The sequence below is a fragment of the Kogia breviceps genome, chromosome 20, assembly GCF_026419965.1.
Source record: "Kogia breviceps isolate mKogBre1 chromosome 20, mKogBre1 haplotype 1, whole genome shotgun sequence".
Taxonomy (NCBI): Eukaryota; Metazoa; Chordata; class Mammalia; order Artiodactyla; family Physeteridae; genus Kogia; species Kogia breviceps.
The window spans coordinates 29,500,285-29,518,742 of NC_081329.1; the positions used below are offsets into that span (position 1 = coordinate 29,500,285).

At 60.0% G+C, this 18,458-nt stretch overlaps 1 protein-coding gene across 11 annotated transcripts in view; it reads right to left on the reverse strand.

Moving 5' to 3' along the window:
- Positions 1-599: 599 nt before the first annotated feature.
- The window catches only part of ANK1 (ankyrin 1), a 213,975-nt gene continuing 196,116 nt past the window's right edge, over positions 600-18,458 (reverse strand). For 2 of the 11 annotated variants that reach the window (XM_067022663.1, XM_067022666.1), the window contains exons 39-44: positions 17,881-18,439; positions 14,676-14,934; positions 10,368-10,451; positions 9,350-9,415; positions 8,900-9,037; positions 600-3,013 (exon numbers count right to left, since the gene is read on the reverse strand). In XM_067022663.1, coding sequence (XP_066878764.1) covers positions 8,936-9,037; positions 9,350-9,415; positions 10,368-10,451; positions 14,676-14,934; positions 17,881-18,439 — 1,070 coding nt within the window. In that variant the 3' untranslated portion in view covers positions 600-3,013; positions 8,900-8,935. Of the gene's footprint in view, positions 3,014-8,899; positions 9,038-9,274; positions 9,416-10,367; positions 10,452-11,076; positions 11,762-14,675; positions 14,935-17,880; positions 18,440-18,458 lie in introns of those variants that run through there. The other 9 variants (XM_067022668.1, XM_067022665.1, XM_067022667.1 and 6 more) reach the window with 8 other exon arrangements.

Genomic DNA, 18,458 nt, shown 5'->3' on the forward strand with positions numbered 1-18,458 from the left:
AATGATGGGAAAATCTGCAGTAAATAATTTTATCCTTATTTATCACCAAGCTTGACAAAAGCATTTGTGTTCAGGACTCCCGGGATGACAAACTGAAGAGACTTTTGCAATCGCTTAGTCCCTTCCCCCATTTTACAGATGAGGAAACTGAGGCCAGCTTCGTGACCAGCCTTGCGTGAAGTGTTAGGAGCTAGTTAGGAACAGAGCAATTTTCTTGGAAGTTCTTGAACTCTGAATGGCACTGCCTGCAGACGCCAGATGCCTTCACAGGGAGCCCTGGCAGGGAGGGTCCCCCTTAGTGTATGCCCACTGTGGGCTCAGCCACGTACCCTGGTGTTTGTGGCACGCGCCCCTCCCAACATCTTGGACTTGTCCCCATCACATGGTCCTCAGGTGGGACAGAAATCTGCTCTACCATCTGCGGGGTGGGGAGTGCCTCTCCTAGAGTGGGTGGTCCTGATTAAGGGGCTGTCCAGGTTTCCAGAGAAGGTGGGCGCCTCCCTGGGGTGCAGGCCTTCCTGCAGACTGATCACCCCCAGACTCCCCCAGCACCCCTTCTCCACACGGCCCAAAGATGCGCCGGGAAGGAGAGATGGAGGTCTGTGCCATGAGTCGAGTCCTTTATTAATTTTGACATTTGTTCAGCTGGTGTAGGGAGAATGGTCTATACATCAGAGCGGAGTGGGGTGCATGGTGGGAAAGTCCCTCCCAAGAACAGAGCGTGTGGGAGTCAAGAAAAGAATCATTTTCATAACAATTTTAAAAATCAAGGTGATTCCAAAACGTCTAAACAGCGTCTAAGGTGCAGACTGCAGCATTCTCTAGGCGTTGTGTGGCGACCCCAAACCTGTCCCCTACAGCTCCTACTAGCAGCGGACGCAGCATGCCGCCGAGGGCCGGGGGGCCGGCGGGCCAAGCAGCCAAGCCAGACAGAGCGACGAGCCAAAGCGCAACCGGGGCCGGGGCCGCGGCTCTACAGGAGCTACTGGGTCGGCGGCGAAGGCGGCGCCCAGGCGAGGCGGCGGCAGATGGCGGCGGGAGGCGGCCCTGCGCCTGTCTTCCTCGGCCTTCACTGAGTCCGGCCGGCCGCGGCGGAGCGGAGGGACCGGCCGGCGGGGATGCTCTGCGCGCGGAAGCCGCGGGGGTTGGGTCTGGGGCTCGCGGACCGACGCGCGCGCTCGGGCTCCCACTCCCCGCTCGCCCCTCGGGGAGCCCGGCCAGCCCCGCCCGGACCCACCGGATCACTTGTGCGCCGGGCCGGCCGGGGCTTCGGGCGGCGGGGGGCTCTGACATCGAGGGAGCTTCTGTGCTACTTGGAAGGTTCGGATGTGTTCTGAGGACATCTCGGCAGAGAGGCAGGGAGGAAGGTCAGCGGACATCCGCACACACTGGCCCTTGGGCGGGCGAGAAGAGCCTGCAGTCTCTCTCCTGGCCCGGAGGGTGCCGCGCGGGGCAGGCACGTTGTGCTGATTCGGGCCTCCCTCTGCTGGGGGCTCTGGTGGAGCTTAAGGCTCTTCCCCGATGGCACCGAGGCGAGGAACAGCCAGCCGCCGTCTCCGTCCTGCCCTGACGGGGCCCTGGCCCGGGAGGGTCTCCTTCCAGGCTGGGGCCTCCTGGTGGTCAGCCGTTGCTTCCCCTGCGCTGCCTCTCCAGGGGGTTCAGGGTGGGGTGTTGGTCAGATGGGGGCACTGAGGCTGCCCAGCCCAGGCCCCGCATCCCACGGCTGCCTGGACTTAGAGCACCAAGTTCGCTCTGGGAGACCTCGGGGTGGCGGCTGACCTAAGAACGGGTAGGTGCACTCCCCTAGCGCTACCCCCTTCCTTCCTCTTTCACTGAAAGACAGGCTGGAGCTCCTTCTCCCGCAGCCTGGAGAAGTCCTCAGGAGCTGAGCTGTTAGTGCTTTGTACATACTGCTAAAGTGTTTCTATTGGTTTGCATAGTATTTATTGTTTTTCATATACACAAGGCTGATTACTGTACAGTTGACACTCTGAACACGGACTATGATGTAAGTGCTTGAAGACAGAGAAAACCTCTTCTCTATTGAACATGCTGGTGCGATCCTGGCCTTCCCCCAGCTGAGAGTGAAGACCCTTTCGGATGGGCTCTGGCTCCCTTGGAGCCCTACGGCTAAGCCAGGGGCTCCTCGCCTCAGAGTCTTAAGTCCCTAACACGAGGAACCCCGAATGCACTCTGAAGGTAATGATTTTCCATTGGAAGATGATTAATACTGAAACTGGCAGAGAGAGAGAGAGAGAGAGAGAGTGACAACATAAAAAAAATTCCAGTTTATCCACAGGAGAGTCTATACAACTTCGGATGTCACAGTAAAATCTGTGTGTATACTGAGCAGAGGGAAGAGGGGTGTGTGTGTGTGTGTGTGTGTGTGTGTGTGTGTGTGTGTGTGTGTGTGTGTGTGTGTGTGTGTGTGTGTGTGTGTGTGTGTATGTAGAGCGTTCTGGAAGGTTCGGTCCACGGGGGAGCAGCAGGGCTGGTCACACATGGAGGGTGGAGGTGTGAGGAAGGCTGGCGGATGAGGGTAAGGGATTAAGGTATGGAACTGATTTCATGTCTAGTTTTCTTTTTTTTTTTTCCTTTCCAGGAAGCTCACATGGATTTCTTACAGATGAGGTTGAAAAAAAAAGTACCCTGTAACAAGTCGAAATTGAAATGATTTAAAAAAATATCTCATCCCAGCCACAAAAGAGCCCTTGTTTGCTGTTGCGTTCAGTGCTCTCCTGCACTTGTTTTACGTGCCCCCCCTCTCTCCCCCCTCTTGCTGCTTCTGTCCGACTCCCGAAAGAGATCCACCGTCGCTAGAGGCAGGATAGAGGACTGTAGGTCATGCGTCTACAGTCGGTCGTTCATGCGAACAGGTGACTAAAGGACGTCCCTTACAGAGGTCATGCCGTAAGCCTCCAGGGACGTGTGCGCGGCTTCCGGGGCCTCGGTCCAGCTCTCGGGTGCGTGGCAGAGTGTGTGGAGTTCAAGGGTTGGGTGTCGAGGTGTGATCCTGAGGGACACACAGAGAGGAGTCACTTAGGATTTGGAGGCGCAACTCCCAGCAAAAACCCACTGTCCAGAGTTTTGTGCTGGTGGCTCGGGCAGGGGTGGGTCAGGAAAAGCAGCCTCCCCAAGCCAGGCAGGAGCTGAAAGGCGCTGAGCTCGGCCCGGACCTTCCTGAAACGCCAGCCATCCTTATCCCACTGCCTGACGCAGAGGCTGCCGCTGGCTCCATGCCCACCGATGAGCTCCCCGGGGGACCCTCCTGTGGGGTACTCTGTGCCCGCGCGGTCACCTGGGGAGAGGTCCCCGTGCACCCAGCACCTGGGAGAGGGGCCGTGGGCTCGAGCCCGGCAAGGGCCAGGCTAGGCGGTGGCAGCACCCTGGCTTGTTCGGTTTGGTTCAGCCAACATGCATTGATGTCTCCTGTGTGCCAGCCTGGGGACCCCGGGGATGGAGCAGACATGGCCTCTGGAGCTCACGGCCTCAAGGGACCTCAGCGCCTCTTCGGCTCTGCTCCACAACCCTTACTGTCGGGGCCTCGGGCCCTTTGGATGGACAGCCTCTATTGGGGTAAAGAGATCTTTGAAAACCAGACGGGCCCGTCCCCAGGAGACTATGTATGTTAGGCTGGAAGACGGCAGCTTTGCCAGAGTGAAGTTCAACTCTGCAGCCTGGGAATCACAGAGGCACGGGGCTCCCGCCCGCCCGTGGGGCCTGCTCTTCCAGCCTGGGGGGACAACTCCATCTCCAAGCCCGGCCACCCAGGGTTCTGTCTGCAGGGGCTTAACATTAAGAGGAGCTGACAATCTCCTGGGTGGGGTGGGAGGTGACCCAGGAAGGTGGCAGCTCACTTGAGGCACAGCTGTCCCCGGACAGGGAGCTTGTCGTGGGTGCTACGGGTGCCAGGGCTGGGGAGGAGGCTGGAGGTGATCAAGGGGAACTCGACCCTGAGTGGTTCCCCAGGGATGGAGGGTGGGGCTAAGCTCCTCCCCAGAGCAAAAGGCCAGGCCTTCTGCTGTCGCCCTGGAGGGCACTCTCCCATCGCTGCCAGCCAAGCCCCTCCTCCAAGGCCAAACCTGCACGCTCGCCGCTGCCTGCCTTTGTCCTCGGCTCCGCCGTCAAGGACACTATCCAGTCTCCACTTGGCTGATGTTCTGCCCACCACCCTTCAGACCTCTCCTCCACAAGGCCTTCCTGAAGACCTCAGCTTCCCCTTATCTTGTCCTCTCCCGTTGCTGCCTTGCATGCAGCGTAACCTCAGAGTGCAGTTAAGAGTATGAGCTCTGAAGCCCCTCTGCCTGCGTTCATAGCCTGTCTCTGCCAATCTCCTGCTGGGTGGCCTCGGTCAACTTACTTACACTCCCTGGGACTCAGTTTCCTCTGCTGTAAGACGAGGGCAGTCGCAGGACGTACCTCGTTTGATTGTTGTGATGTTGGAGACCTAACGACCTAGGAAGCGCTCCGGACGCCGAGCAGGATTGGATGCCGCCGTGCTTGGGCTCCAGAAATGCCCTGTCCTGTCTGTCCTCTCTCGTGTCTGCTTACTTCCCTGGCTAGAGTGTAAACACTCTGAGGGCAAGAGCAAAGCCCTTACCCTTCCTACCCGTCACACGGCGCCTACCCCAGCGCTAAGCATGCCACATAGGAGAGCTGATGAAAGCTTGAGCCTGGGGAAGACAGGCTGCCATCACTCTCCACTCTTCTGCCCGGACACAGAGCAGGGGAGATCGTTCAAGGCTGAGAGATCATCCTAGCGCAACCCTTCTTCCCGTCTCTGGGTGAGCTGAGGCTCCCGGAGCAGCAGGGGTGGGAATGCAGCGCGCCTCTCTCAGACTCTAACAGAGCCGCGCTCTCCAGCCGCAGCCACTACGCTGCCGCCGCCCCGGGCGCCCCGGACACGGTCTCTCCCTATGAACGCCGAGAAAATCGCCTCCTGCCGCTTCTAGCGGCTGTGCCGGCCGGGCCGTTTTCCTCGCGTCGCCTCTCTGTGCTGTGCCACCTGCCTCTCCCCCCGCCGGCGTCTGCAGCTCTCGCCTCTCTCCTGCAGCCCCAGACTCTGATACACCAGCCGGGGCTGGCGAGTGAGCGTGGACTGTCGCTTAAAAGAGCAAAGTAAAACACGACCCCTGGCCTCCTCGCCCCCTCCTATTGAGATTACTAATAGACGAATTTTCAAATTTATTAGTCAAGAGCCGACACAGCTCTTGCAACCACAGCGCCTAAATGGAAAGTGGCTCTTAAAAAGGGAAACAAAAAAACAACAACAGCCGTCTCATGGGTGGTGCCACCCAGAGCCCAGCCGGGTGCCTCTAACCCAAGGACACAGGCTGCCTGCTCTCCGCTGTCCTCTGGCAGCGCTGACGCCCTGGTTCTTGGACCTACGTACTTGGGTCCAGAGCAAAGCCCACCAGCTGCTACTGTCTGCTTGCACCCCACAGGCTTGACTCCACAGCTATTTCCTAACTGCTTAAGTACAACCAGAGAGCACCCCGCACGCACGCGCCGGGCCTCCTGCAAAATCCTTCCCGAGGTTGGGCGTGATTGCAGGGGAATCGGAACAGGCGCCTAGGATTGGGGTGTTCGGCCCTTTGGGGCGTTCCACGGCTTTGAACACTGTCACCATCACTCACCTCTGCTCAGCCTTTAGGTGTAAATTCTACAACTGTGCCACAGCACCTCTGGGAGGATTGGGACGGAAAACCAGAATCGGCCCTAATAACCAACCCACTCTTCAATCGGCATCAAAATCACTCCAGCTTGCGGCCAAATCCTGAGTTCCAGAGTCGTCATGCAGTAGGTGTGGGTCAGGGGCCAGAGGTCTGCATCCTAACCAGACTCTCGGGTGACTGAGATGTGGATGGCACTTCGAGAACTGGTGGATTAGGACTCGACAATTCAGAAAGCCCTCTCACGAAGAGAAACCCATCGATCGCCGCTGTACAAAGGGAATTTCAGCCTTATTGCCATTTTACAGCTGGGGCGCCTGAGGCTTGGGAGAGGTCGACTGACCCGCCCTGGGTCACGCTACAAGTAAGACCTGCAACTGGTTGGGCGCCAGAAGACACCGGTCTCCGTACTCTCAGCCATCTGCACAGTTAGCCTGGTTAGCTTTAAGCCTTTATACACCAGTGTGACACACAGAGGAACTAATTCCATCCTCCCTCGAGGAGAGGGAAGCTTAGGGAGTGAACCAACATGCAAGGGGACCTGGGAACTGGAGGAGCCAGGCCTGGACCCTGGGCCCCAACCCACCTTCACTCTCTCTGAAACAGTCAACTCCCCTTGTTCGCAGGAGGCATGTTCTCTCAAGTCGCCAGGAGCCCTGAATTAGCCAATACTGGGACCACTGCTCCCAAGGAAAGTACAGTGAGGGGTTCCTGCCAGCCTCTGGTCACAACGGTTTTGTCAACCAATGAACGCACAGCCTCGTGTGTCTCTCTTTATAGACAACGTACTTCATGTACAATTGACCCTTGAACAACGTGGGTTTGAATTGCACGGGTCCACTTATACGTTGGTTTTTCCCATATATACAGTATACCTGCATTTTCATTTTACAGATCTTTAAGTGAACTAAGTGTGGGGAAAAGTTTGTATTGGATTACAGATCACAACACGTGGAAATAAAAGAACTAGAGTTTGAGCCCAGGATTCTATGCAAGCTGTTTCCGCTTCCCGCTCTGGGGGTGAGTCATTCATCGATTCCTTTGCTTCTGAGGCAGAGAGCGCAGTGCTGGGATTTCCAACTGCCGGGGGTGGGTGGCGCCCCTAACCCCCCAGCTGTTCAAGGGTCAGTTGTATACTGTTGCTTTATGAACACTGAACTCACGTCCGACAGAGCTATACCTCGTGCCTGAACGAAGCTCCTCTAAACGCGGACTTCCCACGCACGGCCCGTCCCAGCCCTGCTGCTCTTAGGAACGCTAGACAGCAGGGCCATTTCAAACAGCGAAATCACCAAGCAACAAACCAACGAAAATGCAAGAAAAAAAAACCGTGACACTGAATAGGCCGCAAAAAGCGCACTTGTTCAGAGTGTGAACTGAACCGGGGACAGAGAGAAGGCCTCCTTGTTTGACCTCAGCTGAGAACAGGCACGCAGGGCACTCAGTGCTTCACCACTGTGTGCGTGTCCCTGAAAGGCCACGGGAGGGAAGTGCTGGGAGTGCTGCGTTTGGGGTTACAATAAACTGTAGCTAGTAGGCGAATTTGCAAGTCTGCAGTCGTTTGGAATCCATCCATGCTGGGTGGATGGGTGTGCATGGGGTGCATGCTTGCGAGTGGCAGGCAGTACCTACAGAGGACCGGAGAGCCCTCAGCGGTCTTTGTCCTGCTCAGAGGGTAGAGCAGAGCAGGCTGTCCCCTGGGCTGTCCCTCCCGAACGCTGGCTTCTGCTCCACTGTCCCCACTGCACCCTCCCCTGGTCTCTTCCTGGCGGAGGCCCTGGCCCTGTGCTGCAGCCTGGCTGCTCTGCTCCGTGTCCCTGACACCCTCGCCCGGTGGCCTGGAACCATATCCCCGGGGCGCGGGGGCGCGGGGTGCAGCCACTTTGCAGATGATCTACAGAAACATTTTTTGCAAAACGTCTAGCCTTGCCTGGCTGCTGGGCTGCCTCTCACCTGCTCAGGAACATCAGCAGAACGTGAGCCAAACAGGAGCTGGACTTTAAAGCTTCTGTCTCTGCCCGAAGAAAAATAACGCCCAAGAGGGTGCTTTGCATTCCACTCTCTGGTTTTTCGAATTACTTGCACCTTTGGACTATTTCCAGGGCCGATCACAGCTGCCGTCCTAAACCAGCAGCCCGGCGGACCCCTGGCAGTGCAGGGGTTAACACCGTGACCTCCTTAAGCTGCTGAGAAGTCAGGTCTAATTTTATCCTATAACTGGATCGGCCAGACCTTTTTCTTTTGCCCAAGTGCCGAGGGAAGCCCGGAGTCAGCACTTCTGGGGGCTCGGGAGGCGGCGGCCCTGCTTTTGGCCGAATGCGGAAGGGGAGCCTGCTGGCCGCGCGGGCCCAGAGCCAGGCCCTGGGGGTGTAGGTGTCAACAACCCGGTGTCAGCGGGAGCCGGGGCCACGTGCTTCCTGCTTCCGGCCGACTCCCACCCCGACGCGCCCGGTACTGAGCTGGCCCGAGCTGGGCACAGCGAAGGGCCTCGGGGCAGCTCAGTACAGGACCCCTCAGGGAGGACGGAGGTCCGAGCTGGCCCCGAAGCCCCCAGCACTGCTCAGCCGGCTGGAGAGCCCTCGCCGCGTCTTCTCGGCCTCCCTCCCTCCCTCCCTCGCTGCACATCAAGCCCCTGCCCCCCCAGCCATCAGCGCTCCCACAGCCTCCTGTTAACTTCGCCTCTTCCTAGAAAGCAAGGGCGCGACATGCCTCAGGAAATACCAAGGAGGATGGGAGCCTTGGGTTCAAGGTTCAAGGCACAGCTGGGTTCCGGGCCTCTCCCTGTCCAGCTCTTCCTGGCCAAGTGCACTGAAACAGCACCGCCTAGCAGACCCCACTGCACCCTCCAGGGCCCCGGCCCTCCTCCTCCAGACCCCCTTGCTGGGCTTCCAGGAAGACGTTCCTGCTGAGATGTACCGAGCGCTCCGCACCCACGGAAGCACTTTTTCAAATCTGTACTTCTGCGCTTTGCCGAGGAACAGGTCAGCAGATGCTGCTGTTTTCTCTCGGAGGCAATGGAGCTCGGAGGCGCGGTTAGCAGGTGGGAGTCTGTGCTCGGAGCCCACAGCAGTGCCTGGTCCTCCTGCGTCATGCTGGGCAGCGGGGAGGGGCTGGGAGGGGAGGGAGTTCCAGGAGGAGGGGGAAGGGGTGCGCAAGTCCGCAGCCTTTTGGCGGGGTTGTCGCGGGGGACCAGGCCATGCAGAGAGGACGGAGAATGACGGCATTACCTCCAAAGAGGCCATTCCACAGGGAGGGGCTCGAGATCACTGTTTCCCCCTTTTGAGGCTGGCCCGCTTCACTATCTGAGCCCCCTTCCTGCCCTCTATCAGGTCCGGCTGCAGGCTACCGTACCCTCTCAGCTCCACCTGGAGACAGCATTGCAGACACAAGGCAGGACAGATCACACACAGAGATGGCAAGAGAACACAGGCGCCCTACGGAGGTGGTGGGAACAGTGCCACCAGGGGCAGGAGGCTCGAGGGGGAGCAGAGAGGTGAGAGGTGAAGCCCAAGGGGGCCCGGTGCAGAGGGCAGCAGAAGTCACGGGCCGGCCCCTCGGAAGAGCGAGGGCCTGGGAGGCTGCAGCTCGGGCGCTATAGCTACCTTGGCGTGAGTCATAAAGGAATCAGTATCGGCCTCCATCTCACTAGGGTCCTCCAGGGGCCCCTCAGAAATCACCTCCTCGTGCTCCTGGGTGCCGTCGGCTTCGGACGGGTCGATCTGGAGAACAACTTTGCGAATGATCTGCAAAAGGGAGGGAGGGGAGGAGGGGCTGGAGAAGCCGGCCAGACAGAGCTTGAAAAGAGCAGGTCCCGGAATGAGGTGGGGGGTTAGAAGCAGCCTTCGTCCCCAGGTGCCCTTCCCCGAGCGGTCAAGATCAGGGACGGCATCTCACCCCAAACTGGGTGGGGAATTCGCACTGGGAAGCCTCAGAGGGGCTGGAATTTGCAGGGGGTTCTTAGCGAGGCTCATGGATGATCGGGGTCTCACCCCCCCCACCCCGCCCCCGACTTCTAGCTCTAGCCCAGGGTGGGCCATCCTGCCTCCTGGTGTGCTGCAAGTTTATACCCTCTACTCTTTCCCTGCGGACTGTGAACCCCTGAAGGGCAGGGCGTTCCTGTCCCTTGCATCCACCTGTTTCCTCTTCACGCCATCCAAATATGCCAAGGACAGTCTGCTCTGCACCTACCGCATGCAAGCAGCGAGAGGTGAGAACACCAACTAGCCCGAAGCTCCCCGTGCAGGAGGGAAGACGGGGCCCTGCTCTGACCCAGCGTGAGCCCCGACGCAACACAGGTCTGCGTTCTACCCACACCTAGCACCGTGCCCAGCACCTGTTAGGCAGAATCACGCCTCCTGGTGTAAACCTACTGCCAACCCCATGCACTCCCACGTCCTTTTATCTCAGGAGGCCCACAGGGAACCCCGTACTGCTGTCGTACAGCTGTTTTCAGGGCCAGGCATCACAGGACTAGGTTTGGGGCGTTCCACGGGGCCCGGTCCTTCTGGAACCCAGTAGGAGGAGCTGAATTCAGGCTGAATCAGGCAAAGTGGCCGTAAGGAATGTCGCGTCGGGACGGCGGCGGGGGCTTAGCCCTCTGTCAGCGCAGCAGCAAGAAGCTGGGGGTGAGTCCACTGCCTTTTTAAGCTTCTAGCCCGCCTGCCTCTGCCCGGCTCAGGGGGGCTCTGCACCCACCTTCTTGGTGACGACGTTGCCCTGCTCATCCGTGAAATGCTCCTCTGTCACCTGCTCCCCTGGAATATCCTGAAGCTCATTCCCCTGGAATGAGAGAAAGGGAGAAAACTCGAGATTGATAAGCGGGAATTTGGGAATAAGGACAGAGGATGAAGAAATAAAGTAGCACCGGCAGTGGGACTTGTGGGACTGTGGCAGTCCCACAAGTCCCCACCCTGGAAGGAAACTGCAACTCGGTCTCGCCAAACCAGGCTCTGCGTGAGGGCCACCCCGGGGGGTCCTGGGCCCGAGGCCAGCAGGGAGCCCCGGGCTCCCGGGAGTGCTGTCACGGCAGCGGGGCTGGGCCAAACGGGGGCGATTCTGCGGGCTTTACGGAGAGGGAGGGGAGGCCCCCGATTTCTACTCCAACGGCGCTTGACAGGGAAGAACCCCCTGCCCCGGATGCCTTCGCCCGGAGGGTGACTTGCCGCCTCACTGGGCTGGCTGGGGACAGAAGCAGGAGGGGGCCGGCTTCCTAAGGCCCCGAGCCGAGCTCTCTGTGCCGTGTCGGGGAGTCGGGGGTGGGCCGGGCAGCGAGTGCAGCCCACCTCTGGCCCCACACGTGCCACCCGAGGCCCGCCTGGCCTTCTCTTCCAGCAGGCGTCCCGACCAGCTCCCCACACGCGCCAGCGCGGCGCCCGCAGCCCCGGCCTGCCCCCGCCTGGGTTACCTTCAGGAGGACCCGGCGCCGGACCACCCTGGTGGAGATGGTCTCCTCGTCGTCGCTCAGGCCCTCGCTCTCCCCCAGCTCCTTGTCCAGCTCCCGGTGGACGTGCTTCAGCACAAAGCACAGGGAGCCCCGGGCGATGTGCATCGCATTCTGGCAGCTGACCAGAAAGAAGCCCAGCAGCACCAGGGTGACCAGGAGCTGGGTGACGAAGGTCCACATCCTCACCTCCTCACCAGTCTGGCCCTCCGGGGCCTGCGCAAGCCAGGGGGCCGCCGGGTGGGGGCCCAGCCTCTCATTCTCCTCTGGGACTCCGGAGGCCCCCCAGGACACCCTCCATTTTCTCCCCGCGAGGGAGGCTGCAGGGCCCCTAGTGGAACCGCGGCCAGAGTGCCCTCCTGCTGAGAGCACAGCTCTGCCCTCGGCCTGGGTGACGTCAGGCTCCAGTAATTTTAGCTCCCAAGCCAGCTGCCAGGCTGTCCGGCGGGGCTAGAAGGAAGCGGGCAGGTGTGCGCGTCCTGGGCGCTGGAGGCGCGTGTTAAAGTCACCATGTGCGACACCAGCCCTGAGAGCTTGCAGGGGCCGGTGGCCCTGTGACAGCTAGAGGCAGCTCTGCCCAGGAAAACTGTCCCGTTCAGACTTGGGAAAATAAGGTGTCTGCAGAACGTGGCTACTTGTGTGTGTCCCTGGGCTGCTACTGCCGTGATCAGAATGATGTCACCCCGCTCGCTCACGGGACGGGGCCAGCTAACACCCCGGAGGGTGCAGGGTTTGTTTCAAAAATAGACCCGGGTGAGCGATTTGCTCAGGCCCAGCTCTGGGAGTGCAGGCATCCAGGGAGGGCCCCGGGAGCCCGTGCGACTTCACTAGCCCCTCGGGCCTCGGCCCCCGCTTACGTGGCACAGCAACCCCCAATGCGAGCGTGTCACTGGTGTGTCTATTTAAGGCCTGTCCTTAAAGGCTCTTCCCAGGCTGGGCTGTCAACACCAGGGCTCGGGAACCACGCTCATTAAACTCGCCTTTGCAGAGCTGACACCCTAATGCGGCCCAGCAGCTGTGGCTCAAAGGAATTCCCCACTCGGGATCAGGCCATTCCTCTCTGGCTGCAGCCGGCGTGGAAGAAAGAACCAGGATCTGGACCCGGCACACTGACCCTGAGGCTGCCCACTGTGGGGCTCAGGGAAGCGGGGCGCCTTCTCTGGGCCTCGGTTTCCCCGGCGGTCAAACAGGGGCGGGTTCAGGAGCTCTCCTCCCGTTCTGAGAGTGCCGGGAGGTTGCACGGTGTGTGAGCCCACCGCTCGGGGTGGGGACAGCAAACGCCCCGCGCGGCCCGCTGCCCAGGAGGGGCTCCGTGTGTGCTTCACGCACTAACTCGGTTACGCGTGCAGCACCCCCCGTCGCGTCTCTGGTTTTCCCATCTCACACAAAGGAAACGGAGGCACAGAGAGGTTGATAACTTGCTACGTGAAAGAGTAAGGAAACGAGGGTCAGACTTCCGGCTCCAGTCCCGGCACAATCCTGCCTCATCTCCACAAGGGAGCACCTGGGACGCAGAAGCCACACGTGCAAGGGGGCACGAGAGCCCCGGGTCTGAGCCCAGCCTAGGAGTTCAAGGTCACATGCTGCCCACCGGGGCCGCAGAGAAGGACTGGCTGCCTTCCAGGTTCAGGTCCCCAGTTATACCCCACTCCCCGACCCCGTGTTTTTAGAGACGCACTGGAAATACTAGCAAATAGGTGCTCTGAAAACCGTCACCTTAAACAGGGCTCGTTATCATCCCCTGGCGCCCTGGCAGATGATTAGGAAACAGCTCACCTACCCTCCCATCCGCCCTAGACAGGGAGGTGCCGGCTCACTGGGACTAGGGATCGGGAGGTCCCAGACTCTCCTGGGCCTGACGTCGGCCTCCTGGGCCTCAGTTTCCTCATTTGTAAACGAGGCAGTTGGGCCAAATGACCTAGAGGGTTTCTCTCGCGGTCCCCTGGGGTGGTCCTGCTTCCTCTCCAGGCCTCCCCTCACCAAAGCCAACCGCAGAGACGCTCCTTCCCCAGGACTCCGGGCAGGGGGGGTGTGGGCACAGACCCGGAGGGGGGCCATCTGTGCTCTGGGACAAGCTCTCACTACAGGAGCGTCAGCAGAGGGTCCCGCGGAACAGCCCCACGGCCAAGAGCGCACGGGCTGGCCTGGGGTTAAAGAATGGGTACAGCAGCCCGGCCGACCCGGCAGGGACGCCTTCTAAATACTACCCTGTTTAATTCCTGGCAGCGCTTGGCAGCCGGAAGCCCAGGTCATCGTGGAGCCCGCCTGGTCCTGGGGTCTTCAGAGGTGCCTTCGAGGCTCGGGCTCGGACAGGAGCGAGGGGAGCGGAGGAGAGGGCAGTGGAGGGGAGAGAGCATGAGCAACTGATGCTGACCGAAGAGAAGAAGCCAGGGAGGCGCGGGGCGCATTATGACGTACGTGTTAAAACCACACGTGCACAGGGCAGCGACGCGAACTTTATAAAAATGCACGAATTAAAAAGACACATTCGGGGCTTCCCTGGTGGCGCAGTGGTTGAGGGTCCGCCTGCGGATGCAGGGGACGCGGGTTCGTGCCCCGGTCCGGGAGGATCCCACGTGCCGCGGAGCGGCTGGGCCCGTGAGCCATGGCTGCTGCGCCTGCGCGTCCGGAGCCTGTGCTCCGCAACGGGAGAGGCCACAGCAGTGAGAGGCCCGCGTACCACCAAAAAAAAAAAAAAAAAAAAAGACACATTCGTAAGATGTCTGGGATTAACGTCAAGACGACACGTGGGGGGACCCCTCGGGGTCGGGGGGGCGATGAAAGCAGGGGGCCGCCAGCAGGCAGTGGCCGTGCCTGGGCGCCGGTGCGCGCAAAGGTGACAGGCTGTTCTGTCTGGTTTGGTATCTATTTGCAACTTTTCATAATAAAACTGTTTCCAAAACCACATTTAAATGATGTGTATGGGAATGGGTAGTGAAGATAAAAGCAAATAAATCAAATAAGTAAGTAGGGAGGACTGAAGGGAGGCCGGGAGGGCGGAGGGTGCAGGCAACTGGAGCCTGTGCTGGGATCGCGCCCTCGGTCCCAGCCTGTTCTGCCCGGGGAGCCCACCCGCACGGGCAAGGAGTCCCCAGTGAACCCTGGCGACAATCCTTTCTCTACCTCGTTTACACGAGAGAACCCGGGGCGGGAGAGTGGCTGGTCCTCGTCCCTACAGACATGGTGGGACCCGAGTTAGCCTGGCCTCCAGGTCTCTGGTGCTAAGCCCTTCTTCCTAAACCACGACAGAAAAAGAAAGCAAACAAAACACTACGGCTTTGGCGCCAGCCCTGCAAAGCCAACCTCTGACCCTATGACCTTGGGCATCTGGAGGGCAGCGGAGGGGAGGTGCCTGGAAGTCTCTGGAGCTCCATCAAGGTGAGCCCCTCCCCTCCCTCTCAGGGATCAAGGAGGCAGACACGTGGAAAGAGAAAAGGAGAAGCCACTGCCACAATTTTTAAAGCTGGAAAACACGCCCGGCTAGGGGGCTGAGCAAGTGAGCAGCTGCCCCGGGCCTGGCCCTCTGGCTGGAGCATCAGTGACGGCTCCCCGCGGGCTCTCACCTTGACCTGGTGGGAGACGGTGCTGACAGCCTCCTGCATCCACTGCCTGGGGCCCTGCGGTCTCCGGTCCCTGTCCGCCTCGGGCTGCTCCGTGTGTGTGCGCTCCGGTGCAGAGCCCAGGACGTCTTCGTGCTCCCAAGACCTGCTGATGGTTCTCTGGAAGGAGTGTGGGCTTTGCAGGGCCTCCTCCCCCCAGGAGCTTCGTGTGGCCTCTTGCAGATAGGAGACGATGGAGCCTTCCGCATCCCAGTCCTGCAGTCTGGGGCCCAGGGAGAGACCGAGGACACCAGTTACCCCCAGTTTCCGCTCTCCGAGACACTCCCCCCTCCAGAGCCCTGGCCCATCCAGGACGGATCCTGTTCTGCCCACTGGAGATCGGGAGAGCGTGAGCTATCGCACAGCGACTGCCCTGTCCAGAGGCCCGCGTGGGCCATCCTTGCCGTCCTGGTGGACAGGGCCACGGACACCAGTGGCGCTGGGCCCCGCCCTGTGAGTGGACGGCTCCACGCTCCGGGCTCCCGAGGCACGTGGCTCCCGGTCCAGTCATTGGGGTCCCCAACCCGACATCCCACCCACCAGCCCTTCAGGTCACTCCCACCGCACGGTCCTCAAGCCTGGGCTAGCTGGCAAAATGGTCACCCCTCCCCCTTGAAGCAGGCTCTTCCACGGCCTCCGGGACACATTTGCTTGTTTTGCCCTCCCTCTCTGGCCATTCCTTCCCAGCATCCTTTGCGGGACCCTCCTAATTTCCCGGGCTTCTGACCCTGGAAGGCCCCAGACTCAGTTCTTCTCTGTCTACATCCACATCCTCCGCAAGCTCATTCAACCTGTGGCCTTAAGCCCAGATGTGGGTCCCCAGCATCTCTTCCTTGAACTGCAGGTGTGCGTGTCCAACTGCCTCCTCGACGTCTGTCCTTGGGGTTTCTCATGGGCATCGCATGGGCAGCCCGGCCAAGTCCATACTTAGGGTCTTCTCCCTGGACCGGTTCCAGCCATCCTCCCGCTGCAGTAGATGGCAACCTCGTCCCTCCAGGTGTCAGGTCAAGGACCCCCGTGTCATCTTGGATGTCCCTCTTGTATCTTATTTGCCAGAAAACCCTTTTGGTTCCACTTTCAGAAACACACCCTGAACACGCCCACTCCTGGCCACCAAACTGCCGCCATCTTGGTCCGCGTCACCATCGACTCTAGCTTCCATCTCCTCTTCCTGCCTCTGTCCTTGGCTGTGGCCGGTCGTGGCCAGATCACCTCGCTCCTCTGCTCAAAACCTTCCAATGGCTCTCCATGCCACCCAGGAAATGCCAGTCTCTCCGGGACCCCGAGGCCTGACATGTCCGGCCCCATCACTTCCCTGACCTCACCTCCCGTCATCACCCTGCTCTAGGCACAGGCACCTTCTCGCGGCCCCTCGAATGTGCGGGGCGTGCTCTGCTGCGAGGCCTCTGCCCTGGCTGGGCAAGAATGTTGGCTCCGCTCAGGCGTTCACATCATTCATCACCTGAATTCCTTTACGTCTTTCCCGCGAGTCACTCTCAGGTGTCCCTGCCCGCCCTGTCCATGATTTCAACCACCTGCCTCCCTGCATTATGCTTCTGTTTAGCACTTAGCATTAATTAGCCTCTCTCTTTTAACTACTTTTAATTCCATTTACTTAATCGGTTTTTATTGTCAGTCTCCCCACTGGAACATAAACGTCTTGCAGGTAGAGACTGTCTGCTTTGCTCAATGCCACACCCAGGCTCCGAGGCACTTCATACAGGGGCCTGGCACACAGCAGGCATTCAGTACACACTGTCGAGTGAGTGAATGAAATTCATCTGTCCCCAGGGGAGGGCTGACCCAGGTCACAGAGCCATCCTGTAACGTTCCGAGGCCTGGCCCCCAGGCCTCTGGTCCCTGTCTAGGGGCCCTGCTGTCACAGTGGTGCGGTGGGCGGCACACAGGAGCGTCCAATCAGCGCTTGTCGAGCGAAGGGCCATCGCCCGTGGGTGGAAGGTCGGGTTTCACTTTGAATCCTCACAGCTCCGTGTGCCCAATTTTCCCGATGCATCGAAGGATTCGTTTGGGACACTAAATGACACTAAATGTCTCCTAAGCGACTCTGTTTTTCCCTCCTGCCGCGGGATGCAGGCCACACTGAGTGCAGCCTGGGGAAGCGCCCCTTCTGGGCTTCTGGGAGGAGGATGCCGGTTGGAAGAGGAAATGAGAATAGATTTCCCACGGCCTGGCTGGATCTGAGCTCCCCGGGTGGCCACAGCCTTCCGGGAGCACAGGAACTATCTCCTCGCTTTAGGGAGATTCAGGCAGCAAAGCAACACGGAGGAAAGGGCCTTTGCCACTGCCTTCCTGCGCCAGCCCCGGAGGCCAAGGCCACACCTGTCACTGTCTGTCTCTCTCGCTCCAAGCCCCCCTCTGCACTCAGCCCAGCGCTGGAGTGTGGCAGGTGTCCACTGCATGCACGTGGCCTGGGGACTCTGTGTCTCAGAGGGGCATCAGGCCATCTGCCTGCACTGCCAACGGGCATCCTGCTGCTGGACCTGTCATCACGGGCCTCCTCATCGCAGGACGTGTGGTAAGGAGCTACCAGGAGAATAACCATCTTCAACAGCTGAAGCTCTGTCCTGCCCCTGATAAGCCCGCCGGCCTCACTCCTTCAAAAGGGTGTAAGTAGAAAGGGCAGCCTTATCAGCTCTGTCACACGCAAGCTGTGTGACTGCACACATAGCTTCCCTGGGCCCTGGTGCTTCTAGGCTTCCAAATATGGATTGATTTCAGCAATGAACACACAACAGCGACGGGGGCCCAGAGCACCCAGCTCAGCTGTACTTCAGGGACAAGGCTTCTCCAAGCCTTACAATCTCTCTCCCAAGGATGCTCTCCCCTCTCCCAACACCCTCAGCCTCTCTCCTGCTGGCCAAAACATGGGGTTGGCGAGGGTGGCGGTGGTGGTGGGGTGTGGTTCTGGGGGAGGGTCTGGCCTTTGCAGACACAGCTCCGCTCACAAGACAGGAGGCCTGAGAGCAGGCTGGGTGGCTTCAGAGGCGAGCTGGCGCCTTACTGAATTTATTTGCTCCAGTGTGTTTAGAACACACGGTCGGGGGACAGCGGCGCCCGAGTTCCCTCTGTACTCGCTGCCAGGCACAGTAATCCCCTGCCAGAAGCCCAGGACGGTGAAAGGCATCCCGCACGGCGGCCCAGCCCTTACCTGTCCTGGCTGGAGTCCATCACCCGACTCACGGTGTGGGATTCCGTGATGTGAGCTTGTACCCTCTGCTGGCCTGAAACAAGAGACACTTCATTCCCTGAGCCCTGCCCTGCACCTGTCGAGTCCTCCGGCCTCTCATGACCTGGCAGCTTCTCTTCTGACCTCTGACCTTCCTCCTGGGCAAGCAAATCGATAAGGCCATTTGTGGCATCTGAATCCACTGTGTCGTCCTCCACGAGGTCCAGAGAGCCCAGCACAGGGCCCTGGGGCCCCTCGGAGAGCGCCCCCTCCAGCTTCCACTCGTGGCCGGTGGCGTCCGAGTCCTCGGCCTTGCTGCACTCCAGAGAGGAGTCCTCAGCAGTGACCAACGAGGGCGTGAGGCCCGCGGACCACACCTGCATGTCAGACATCTCCAGCATGGCGTCATGCTCCGTGCCCGCCAAGGGGATGGCGTCTAGGACGGCCACCTCGTTCCAGTACTGGTCTGCGCGCAGCGGAGAGGGGAGCGCGTAGTGCAGGGAGGCGGGGGACAGCAGCTCGTCCTGCAGCGAGGAGTAACCTGGATGGGCAGACAGAGG